The 12,651-nt window shown below is 33.9% G+C and overlaps 1 protein-coding gene across 1 annotated transcript in view; it reads right to left on the bottom strand.

The window, feature by feature from the left end:
• The window catches only part of LOC134536067 (protein furry), a 737,387-nt gene that overhangs the window by 71,225 nt on the left and 653,511 nt on the right, over window positions 1–12,651 (bottom strand). The window contains exon 42 of the mRNA XM_063375635.1: window positions 8,044–8,118. Within this exon, the coding sequence (XP_063231705.1) occupies window positions 8,044–8,118 (75 nt within the window). The remainder of the gene's footprint in view (window positions 1–8,043; window positions 8,119–12,651) is intronic.

The following is a 12,651-nucleotide window of genomic DNA, read 5'->3' as shown; positions in this document are numbered from 1 at the left end:
ACAGCTGCCAAAAAATATTTACACAGTACTGTTTAAATGAGGCTTAATAAAAGTGTGTTGATAATGTTACAATACTACACAGTATTTTTGCAAATTGCAGGGCATAAATTTAATGGATGGCAATTGAATTTCCAGTGCATTAGGTACCACTCCAGTGGCTGAAAGGATGCGTTATCAAAGCGCCCCGATGTTCAAATGCTCCCCGGGAAGCAAGCATCAAGTTCAGAGGTTTAGAGTTAGCCTTACACACTAGCAACCAGCTGTTTGGTGAACATTACCTTTGTGAGGCAGTCGCTAGTTAAGATGTGAGAAAATCTTATTCGGTACAGGTGTGTTGTCAAAGTGCCTTTGGTAAATTCAAAATGCTCATTTCCCAGTACTCCATCTGCATATTGGCTATCTCTGCGAATGTTAAGTCTGCCAAGCAGTTCGTAAATTTGTAATTACATCACTGTATTCACTAACAGTCAACACTGCACTAATTTCTTAAGCAAAAATGTAAATTACCAGAACCAACCATCACTGTACTATCCACTGGCTGGTTGCTAATTAGTACGGCTACCTCTAAAGCTTTGTGGCCTGCTTGGCACTGCTTCCCGGGGAGCATTTGACAATCACTGTGCTGTGATAACACTGCCTCTCAGCCAATGGAGTGGTGCCTAATGTTTGGGAAATTCAAATTTGCACATTACTGTTTGCGCTTGTAACTTTGCATGGTTGCGATTCCAAACATATGTTCCTTACCAAAAATTGCTTATCTTGGCATTCTCTACCATCCATTAAATTATACCCAATAATTCACGAACATACTGTATATTTCAGAGGAGTGTTTAGAGATTATTTTATGATCACTCCCCTTTCCAATAATGAATGTTCTACACACAAAAAATAGTGTTAACCCATTTTTAAAAGTTGTTACGAACTACGATTCTAAGTTTTTATTTTAAGTTTGGTTATTATTTGGTTATTATAATGAGCCAAATTATGGCCCCTTGAGGTCTATATTGCAGTATTGAGGATTAACTGTTCTGTAGAGTTCAGTCAAATACAGTTGCAATTTCTTTTTGAGCTGATTTCACAAGTGCTTAATTAGCTTCATACCAAGTATGAACATTGACCATGCAACACAGAGGATTTTACCATACATGGATAAAATAACATAATATGTACATGTGCCAGAAATGGGTGTTCCTTACACTAACATACTAATAATTAAATACCATAACTAGCTAGCTTTCCAGTTGCAAGCAGTAATTAAACAATTCAATTAGTATTGTCGAAACCTAGGTCAGGGAATCTTTTCTATAAGGGGGCCAGATTCAGATCCCAAGTTGACGTTGAGTGTCACAATGTTATTAATTGTATTACTGCCAAGTGAGTTACTGGCTCCGAGATATTCTTGCCTAGAGACAACGGTTTGGCTTAGTGTCACATTTTACAAATTGCATCCTTACAGTACAACTTTATTTTTGAAGGTTGCAGTGGGCCACTCACTTCAAGCTCGCGGGCCACGAATGGCTTGCTGGCCGCTGTTTTCTCAACCAAGGCTAGTTCAAACACTAATAATCAATAAGTATTTCTAGTTTTGTGACTTTCTGTCCAGATGAAGATTTTAAAATAATCTCTTAATTATTCAAAAGATGTAATAAAATATCTCACAGTCACCTATGCCTACAAAATTTTAGGGTATACTTCTTTTGAATTTTATTTACTATCAATTTTATTTAAATATTAAAATAGAAAAACTAACAGATGAAAATAATAAAAGTTTAAAGTTATATAAATTTACAAAAGGCGTTGTAATTTTCTTAACACCAGTAGTTTTTTTCTGTGAATAATACAGTTATTTATTAAACAAAAAATATATAAAATGAATTAAAACTATTATAACTTTACTCAAAATGTCAGTTGACCATAAAAAAAACTATGAACTTGCAATTGTTTAACCAAGAATAATAATTTTAAATGAATTAAAGAAGGATTTCAAAAACATATGCTGGATAACTACAATCTGGAAGGAGATCATAATTATTATACTTGCAATGTATGGAGAGAAACTTAATGGTAAGTTATTAGACAGTACATAGCAGCAGGTGTGCGACATGTAGACAAAGCCACCCAGCGCTACAAACCAACAAAGCGAAAAGAAGTACAGAGTGAATGACAAAGCAATGGCAAGGTGCAGAAAGGTGAGTTCACAGGTGCTTGCTGCACTACAGCTACAACTACTACAGCTGGTAACCAAGTTGGTTTTATTAACTGGCAAATTAAATGCCTGGTCCGTAGCATTACGTCTTTGCAAGAGAAACCAAACTAACTGAAAGTGACACCACTCCTAAAGCTGACAATATTAGTGTGTTAATGTGAATTGAGTTACTGGAATTTCTTTATTAACTTTCTTTCTTTTACTAAATAAAAATGCTTAGATTTTGCAGCCAAAAATATTAGAGGTATGTGTATTTATGCATATAATTAAAATTAAATACATTTAGTGTATAACAAAGAACAATAAACAATAGTTTGTTAAATCAGCTTTCCTCATAGAGGTGGTACATGGTTTTACTGGTAGAAATGCTCAAAAACTAATAATAGCCTGAGGACAAAGCGACAAGTGGTGCTAAAATGTGCTTCAAGAGAGGGTTCCCCAGTAATATCAAGTTTGAATGTGAAGTTAATAGTTGGGGGGGGGGGGGGGGGGATTTTATGAATATCAACAGAAGAGAATAGGTATGCAGCGAAATGACACACACATTTACAGAAAATACTGACAATCTAGATTCATGGGTGTGCTAACCTGAATCCCAGAGATGTGTTAATATTAATGGTGCACATTTCCAACTTTTCCTGTAGATGATGCACACGTAAGGCAGTGTACCAATTCAAACTTTGTGGCATGCATATTTTATTTGTCATAAACTACGCACATACGCAGGTTATTTTTTCTTTTCAAATGGCCCATAATTCTGTATAAAATACCTCATAAACACAAAAATAAAATAGTGTGCATAGTTTGCCAATGATGTAACTTGCTCACGGTGCAAGACTCAACAGTGTGATTGTGAATGTGTGCCTATTTACAAGCTACATACAACTGTCAGGAAAGCCTCAAAAGCAGCTAGTCTGTGCAAGGAAATGGATAAAATTTGCCATCAACGAATTTCCAAAAATTTTTATGGTGAGATACTTTTAAAATATTTATGGTCAAACATTTTACATTTAGGTAATACTTTGGCTTCGAACTTAAATAACTGGTAATTTGTAACATTTGAAGCACATGCTTGGCTAAACTGATGCCAACATAAATCATCATTGTTAGACAGCCTTGGGAATAATTGGCACAATGTAAGTTAAAAATAATGTGGTTCATTATACTTTGGATGCAGGTATAATGTGGCCAGAAGTCAGCTGGGAACAGCAGATGTAAAGGATGTAAATCATTCTGGTTTGTTTAAAGGCAGTCCAATTTTACAGGCAAGCATTTCATTCATTTGAAGGAATAATTGGAGGGCTGACAAAACAATAGATTTTTGGTTAAGTTAAAGTAAATCCTGCAGTTTAAGTGGCTTATATAATTATAAACAGAGGCTATTTACATTTTAACTAATTTCTTCTCTCTCTCATGTTAGAGTTTTAGATGAAATGAAGAGAAAACAGGCATAAAAATGGTCTAAAAGAGGTTTTTTTTTTTTAAAGCTATCAGCCACTCCTGTCCATGTTTTTTTAAGTGCAAGGATCAGGCATTATGAGTTTTACTAGAACAGTACCAGTTTTGAATGCTTAGTTCCAGTGCCCAAAAAAACTTTTTTTTAAAATAAATAGTGGCAACATAAAAAAAATCTGAAAATAGTTTAGATTTAATTAAAAATCATGCATGTAAACAAATTTTTGAAATGTTTAACAAAATTTCTTGATTACTGCCAATAAGAACTTTTTAGAGACAGCAATTGAAAAACATTTGTTGATAATTTATGCTTTTGCATCTCTTGGAGAGTTAATACCAGGTGGTGAGTGTTAAGTTTATCGTCCACCAAAGTGCTGTGGTAATATTAATTAAGACTGCACAATATAACTATTTATTAATGAAATTTTTCACATCTTGACAGGTGTGGAGCAAATCTAATTAAAATTAACTGGGGCTTTACTTCAGTGTACTTTCTGATGATTATTGGGTCTTGTCCTTGTCCCCACCCCAAAACCAATCTCTGATTACAGGGATAACAATTTATGTCTTCCAACAACAGCTTTATAACAAGAGATTTTATATCAAGATATTTTATATCAAGTATAGTACTTGCACAAGAAAGTGTTTAAGTTAACATTCATCAATGTCAACAAATGATAAACTAATTTTCATCTTCCAAGATATTAAACCTTGAAGTTTTTTTTTAGCTACTAAAAACTCAGAAAATGAGGCATTGTTTATTAGGTACTAATCCTTATATCAATAATAACCTTTATGTAGATAATAATTATTAGAAGATTATTAGATGATAAATTTATTAGATGGTAAGGGCAGCCAATAACTTTATAAACATTTCTTTAAGTTATTTTGATGCAATAAAAAGAGAACTAATAAATTGATTGGTGAAGTTTAAACATGAGTTATAATACGGAAAATGACTGCATCTCAACTCAGGAATTTCAATCACAAAATAATTGTACAATTACATTATGAGTGATAAAGGATCTGGGTGGTATGACAAAGCCAAAGAGAATATGAGTACATGGTTGAAGTGATAGAAGTATAGTAGTATTTTCTGCAGCCATGCAAATAACCTCCCACCACCAAAAGCTGAGGACATTTAGCAGCAAGTCACACACACACACTTGTTCGTTTACCTTATTAAGTGTGTTAATAAAACCATCCTAGATACAGACACGGATTACCACCATCACATATGGAAAACAAATAAAGGCCAAAGTTAAGAATCCACTACAGCCAGGGTCATACATAACACATTATTTAGAACAAACACATTTACTGACAACATGTACAAATATATTATCTAAAGACACTGAACAAAAAAAATAATAGTCACTCTTGTTGTGACATGTTTCACTTAACATAAATATTTTTTGTTAAACAAATATAACATTCATAATATTGTAAGGCATTGCTAAGCAGATGCTACATTTATTATAAGTTTCTGGTTCACTTGATACTGATTCAGTATCAGATACCTCAGAGGTACAGTAAACTTCAAAAAAACAACAAACAGAGTCAACATGATTCGAACAAGAGTGATATATGGAGCCAGCTGTCCTGCTTCTCCTCTGAAAACCACTAATTAGCTAAGAAAGGTGTGACAAATCGAACGGAGAAGCACTCTAATGTAAAGGAGTATGAAACTGGAGCCACTTAAGGGGCGGAGAGAGAGAGAGAGAGAAGGATAAAGATTCCACATTAGTAGGGACAAGATTATATGGTGGATAGCGATAAAGCTGAAATAGCACAGAAAAGCATGTCAATACAACATATAATGCTGAAATAGAAATTAATACACCATAAACCACTGAATTGCAACAGAAAATCAAGAAATTAATTAGCATATTTATCATAACTCACTCAGATTACAAAAACTTAATCTTTTAATATATTAAATTCAATATATGTAAATTATTAGCTTTGAGTTTCAACCAAAATGTATGTATTAAATGTATTAGAAAAATTTCACTTTTTTTTAATAGTATTGCCACTGTTATTAGTAACTGAAGTGCATTATGTATCAAAATGACAATGTGCTGGTGAAATATCATTGAACAAGTAAGTGTAACATTTGTTGAAATTTTTGCTATCTTTAGGAATAATCAGAGTTCATAAAAAATAAAAAATTATAACACCAAAATCTCTTGTTTTAAAAATGAAATTGGCTTAAAAATAAAACCATAAAATCTTGTCTCTACATATTATATTCAAAAGTTTTTTTAGGTCAGAATATATTTTTCAGTGTCCATTATTGAAATCTCACATTTATTAAGGCAGGGAACACATGTTAAAGAGACTATTGATTATCATTTTACAGTATAAAACATATTTAAAATTAATTAAATTCTGAACCACTGGCAATTCCACAAGCAGAACATTTTTTTTTTGTGCAGCCAATCATTATGCCTCAACAAGGTCTAATTTTCAGTAATAAACTACAAAAAATTGTTATAAATCAAAGAACTATTGAATTAAAGATGGCTTCTTTCAGTTTACTTCCTTCCCTTTAAGAAAAAAAATCCTGAGTAATCCAAATGTCCATCAATTGCAATAGCTGTAAAAGTACTGTACTTTTTTTTTCCCCACTAAGGCACTGGAATGGCCAGGGATTTCAGAAACAAGCTATGATGCCAACAAAATAAGAATTTAAATGTTACTAAAAATTTATTAACATAGTACTGAAACTAAAATTTAAAAATTTTAAACAAAAAATTTAATATGTTTAAAAATTACTTTAAAACATTAAAAATTTGAGGCTTGAAAAGTATGAAATTTATTCCAGCAGACCTATTTCAATTCAAAAATTTTGTAAACTTAAAATATGAACTATCGGCGAAAATAATTCTTTTCGGCAACTTAATCAGTGAATTCTTAATCTTCTGAAGAGAAACCAGGGTTATTATTGACAAGTGGGATAACATTAATGCACCAAAACACCAAAAACTATCATCTTAAAATACTTAAAATATTAAAATTTACTCTCACAGAGTCTTATTATAAAAATTTAACATCCTTGTTAAAATAAAATAATGTAAAAAAGATCACATATCAAAGCAATGATTGTTCAACTCTATTGGGAAGTGGAGTATATCTTTACAAATGAACTATAACAAAAACTTACTGAAAAAAAACTCTATACAGCACATTCATGATATCACCTATCATCACACTTACAGCACTGCCAAAGTTATATTATTTTAACTATTTCCATATAAGTACCCTCTTCCCTTGCCAATGATGTCAGGTTACGTTAATGTGGCAACGTCAAAAATTTATGTTTTGATCTGTATCAGGTGACAAACAAGCTGATCTGTGCTCAAATCTTAATTAGACTAAAATATGCAGGGTCATTATGAAGAGCCCAGGCACTTGGATGGCCAAGATAATATTCATGATATTTTTAACCAATATGATTACACTGATTGAATCAGAAAATGTCTATTGCTAATAAAAGTCATTGAAAACCTTACAAATTATGCATACATTTAGATCACATTTACAAGATAATATTTACAGCTATGGTCATAATATTTGAAGTCTTAAAAGTTGTTATTTTTATTTTTGAAGGGTTTGAAAAGTTGTGCTTTAAGTAATGACGAAGGTTCCCCACCAAATTATTTGTCCTTGGGTCCTTATTCCTCAAGACGGGAATGATGTAGACAATTATTGAGTCCACAAATATAATGTCAGTTGGGACAGTGTTTCACAAATTTGAAAAAAATACATTAGGCTAAACTTTAATGTTAGTTTTCTTTGGTAATAGCTTACCAGTTCACTCTTCATAAATGATGACAAGGTGACAGTCACCGAGCAATTATTTTCCTTCCCATGATTTTAAAAAGAGAATGTCAGTACAAAACAATTCCTATTTAGAAAAAAAAAAATTTGACTCAACAGCTTAACTATTCCTCACTACGTATATCCATTTGCAACACACAGTATCTAATTTTCTACTATGAGTTTTTTAAATGTTTTAAAATGACAAATAAATATTATAAATAATATTTTTTCAGAACCTAGCACATCAACTAAGATTTTCAACTCAGTTTATACTTTTTGAGTTACAAATAGTTTAAATTTTGGATGTGCATAGACTTATAGAAAAAAAACTGATTTACAAAATATTCTGAAAAAAATTAACAAGGTCATACTTTAATGTATTACTTAAATGCTAGCAGCAGTATGAAAGTAACTTATGTATAGGGTTATTTTTCTAAGATTCCTATTAAGAAATATGTACTTTTCAGGAAAATAAATTAAATTTATTTTTCTTATAATGTTAAGTGTAATCTACTTATTGGAAAAATTATGAATGCATGTGTTGAAAATGCACTTACCGATGGACTCTTTGGCAGCCCCACTCGTTGTCCACATGTTGTCAGCAAGTTCACCAAGCACTCTCTAACTCTTCCCTGCAAGCAACAAACATCATGCTGTATCCTCACACTTTCAGGCTCCGGCTCACTTGCTGTGTTGCTAGTTCATTTTCTTGTCATTATATTAGTTGAAGGCTTTTCCTGTTAATTCATCTTAATAGATATGAAGTTTGTGTTTTGTCTAAAATTTTCTCAATATATATTATTTACTTTATATTATATAATAGCAGTAAAAAGTCACGCAAGTGTTTATGATTATGATATATTGCATAACCTCCTACAATTCACGAAAATAATGATAAGGAAATATTTGGTGAGAAAATATGTAACTGAACAACAAACAACTGACGTCGTACCGACCATGGCCTTTAAGCCCGTGCTCCGCACCGCCAGTACCGTATCCCGTTTTTGGAGCGCGCCCCTTGCCCAGCCGGATTGAGTCAGGCGAGCGCCTCGGGTGTGACCCCAATAGACATAATGAAAGTTAAAGGTACGGAACCCCGGAGACTCGAACCCATAATTCAATTAAAAGAAAATCAATTTGTACGAAATTACTAATTAGCCGACAAGTAATAAGTGCATCGTAGACACTCCGGGCGAGTACACCACGCACGGAGCAGACAACTAACCTCATTAACAGTCACTGCGGCCACTGGTCTTAATTAAAATGCCCGTGACTATGATCAAGTCAGAATAGGAGAAATCCCTCTAAAACAATTCGCAGTGGGACAACATGTTAGTAAATTTACAGTCGCCAACTTGATGTCACAATTTAAATAATTAAATACATTAAAACCATTGTTAAGCCTTAAGCACCCAATTACCAGGTGCTACATTTTAATTGGGCACCTGGAACATGTTTTAACTGGTAATAGAGTAAATTCAATTAATATAAGTTTTTTGACGCCGACTCACAAAGAAGAGAAAGTTTCTCTTCCTTGCGAGGCGGCCATGTTCTGCAGTCTCCAACCACTCCGCGCCGGGAACAGACGTGTGTCCGTGGGCAGCATCCAAGTTTTCTTTCTATGATTATTTTATTCTGTACTAAATCTTTAAATTTAAAACCTCTTATTAATTCATCGCTGCCCACGTCGACTCGGCGCGTATTTTACGGAACCGGGCCTATCCCGACCGTCTTCATCGTGATACCGCGCTGCGGATCGTATCACTCACGTAAGTGTTTCACCGAACTTAGGAGCCCGCTCATCGACCCCCCCCCCCCCTCCCTTAACTTTCGGCGCTGGCCGTCTCCAGCGAGCATCGACCCACGTCCCGCGAGACTGCCACGGTAACCATTGTCACGTAGTGTTGTGTTTAGTGTTGGTGAGAATTTTTGTAGCGGGACTGAACCGCGGAGCGGACTTGTAGAGTGTACTGTGTACCCACATGGACCCCCGGTGAAACTCCCAAATTAAATGTATTCTCGCCAACTCGTATATCATTTTCCGTAATTCCCCGTCCTCCACACGGCCGAGCGGCATTCACAGTCAAGGTAGAACCATTCAGGTTACATTCAAGCCGTGTACCTGGTGGGGCACGCGGGGGCAGAGTACCCACGACCCCACACCAACGGCCTAGCAGCCCGCTAGCCTGGCGCCCCTCCGGACAAGAGCATCGCGACGCCCGTAGCGCCCGTCATGTACCACCCGGACCTTTCACAGAGGTCGGGTGACGGCACAACACAAGAGAGATATCAAAATAAATTTACAGGAAAATTCATTAATTAAGAGTAATGACAAGAAAATACAATTACCAACTCCTAGTGAGAGACAGAGCTTAAAAAATTAGGTAAAAGAACATATTTACGGTTTTTGTCTCCAATGACTATGACTATCTGGAGTTCTCATGAGAGAACATGTCAAACATGATACAATAGGTTTGAAAAAAAATTCACTGTATGAAGCAATGAAAAAAATCTATGAAGCTTAAAACCCACTTTAATTTTAATACATCACCAACTCTTGGGGAATAAAGTCCCTCAATTTGTCCTTGTCCTATGGTCCTGACTGAATTCCTAATTTTATTCTTAAAGGTTGCTCCCAATTACTGGTTCCTCTTCTAAAACATTTATTCAACATAAGCTTAAAAACACAATTTTTCTGACAATTGGAAATATGCTAGGGTTATTCCCATTTTTAGCAGTGGGTCAAATTTAATGTGTTCAACTACTGACCTATCTCTCTTCTTAACTGTTTTTACAAAATTTAGAAAAAATAAATTATATTAAAAATTATTAATTTCCTTTTAAAAAATAAATTACATCACAAGCAACATGGGTTTAGATCTGGCATGTCCACTGCCACCATCTTATCACCTTTTTTAATCCTATCTCAATGCAGTTACTAACGGAGGTTAGGCTGATGCCTGCTATTTTGATTTAGAAAAAACTTTTGATTCTGTTAATCATGATATTCTGCTTGTAAAATGATCTAATTTTGGACTTTACAATAATTTTGTAAACTGGTTTACAAGCTATCTCAAAAACAGAAGTTGTTACGTTTCCATTAGTAATTGTATTTCATTTTATTTAGCCAGTTCAGGTGTACCTCAAAGTGGTACCTTGTCACCTCTACTCTTTAATATATTTATTGATGATATCTCTTATGTTTTGTCCCATTCATCTGGAGTATTGTATGCAAATGATTTTAAAATTTGTAGAACCATCACTTCCCTTAATGACTGTCTTTTACTTCAATCTATAATTGGTGTAATCTTAATTTAGTATCTCTCAACAAGGAAAAAACCAAAATTATATCCTTTACTAAGAAATATTTCCACATTTCTTGATTATAAACTAGACATTACTATAATTCAGAAAGCATTTTCCTTAAAATATTTGGGCATAATATTTGACTCAAAATAATATTTTCACCTCCACATAGATTACTTAATAGCTCAAGAAGAACTCTTGGTTTAATTAAATACATCACTTTTTACTCTACCAATCCCAATTCCATTCTTATTCTGTATTTTTTCTTTAATTAGGTCCAAATTAGAATATTTTTCAATAATTTTGAATTAAATCAATTCCTCCGATTCTGTTAAAGTTTAATCCATTTAAACTAAAATTGTGAAACTTTTAAATTTAAAACTCTCCTTTACTTGTTCCTTTAACCGATCGTAGAGCTCTTCTCAATTCCCTTTTCGTTAACAACTGTTATAACTCTTTAATCAACTGTAAGTACATTCTCGACAATACTGGACTCATGAGTTCCACAATTTCATAGTCGACTAAAGTCTACCCTATGCACTCTTAACAAAAGAAATGATATTCTGTACTGACTAATTTCTAAATATAACAAGTTGGATAATTTTCTTTAGCTAATTGGCTATAAATTAGCTCATCATTTTTAATACAAACATCAAATATTTGTGTTTATAAGGAATTACTGAATTAATTCTTATATTCCAAAAAAAAAAAAAAATTATTTTTTCCTAACAATTGATCTTTTTTTTAAATCCAAGTTCTAAGTTTGTATCCATATAATGTTTATTAATAAGTAATTATTTGTTTTATGTGTTGTTGTCATTGATAATGTGTGGTACTCTTGCGACGTTCTGTCTGCACTGGTACCGACGATGATGGGAGTCCATTAAGCCTGTGCGAATATCAGTTTTTTAGTTCGAATCAAATTCGAATACGAATACCAAATTATTCTCGAATACGAAATTTGAGTTCGAATAATTGGAATGAGAATTGAAATCCCATAAAACATGTTATATCACATCACATTACAATATGATAACAAGTACATATTTACTGATACAATGTATGTAGAATCAAAAAACTGACAGTACTAAAAATTTTAAGGTTCTCCAATTTTATAATTAGTTCGTATTAAAAAGAGTCTTGTCACATCACTACATATTAGCTAATTTCAATTTTTGTGGAGAAACACAAGCTGCTCTACATTTTTGGGGAGTAGACTCTCTCTTCTACACGTCACAATGTTGCCAGCTGTTGAGAAAAGTCTCTCACTGCACACTTGTGTGGCAGGTATAGGCAAGTACTTTCTTGCTACCACAGCTATGTTTCGGAAACAAGTGCGCCCCTTCTCTTACCAGAAACTGAAAGGATTTTCATTCTTTGGGATTAAGGGTACTGCCAGATATTCATTTACTTCTCCTTGGATAGTTTCTTCGTAGCTTGCAAGCGTAGACTGAGCTGCTGTTGAAGGTTTCACATAGGCCCACAGAGATGACTTCTTAATAGGCATTTCACTTGTAGCCTCACTTGTCTCAGTTATAGTTTCAGGTACTGTGTTCAGCTTACACAGCTTACATACCTCCCTGCACAAATTTTCAACCCATATTTTTTTTAATTTTCATCCTCAATTAGTGAATCTTTGAACCATGGATCTACCATCATAGAAAACACATTTACTTCACAATCTTGGTACACCATGTAACGTGATCGCAAGCTTTTAAGTAAGTTCTTGGCAAGAGTTTTTTTTTTTTGACGCACGGGACAGGATAATTGCCTGAACTGTCACTACGCGAGGAATTTAGGAAGGGTGGGAAGGGTATAAAGAGGGGGGGAGGGGGGGGTTGCCGCCTGCATCCGGTCGT

The sequence above is a fragment of the Bacillus rossius genome, chromosome 1 (assembly GCF_032445375.1).
Source record: "Bacillus rossius redtenbacheri isolate Brsri chromosome 1, Brsri_v3, whole genome shotgun sequence".
Lineage (NCBI taxonomy): Eukaryota > Metazoa > Arthropoda > Insecta > Phasmatodea > Bacillidae > Bacillus > Bacillus rossius.
Note: the sequence above shows the minus strand (reverse complement) of the source record. Positions and strands in the feature narration are given on the sequence as shown.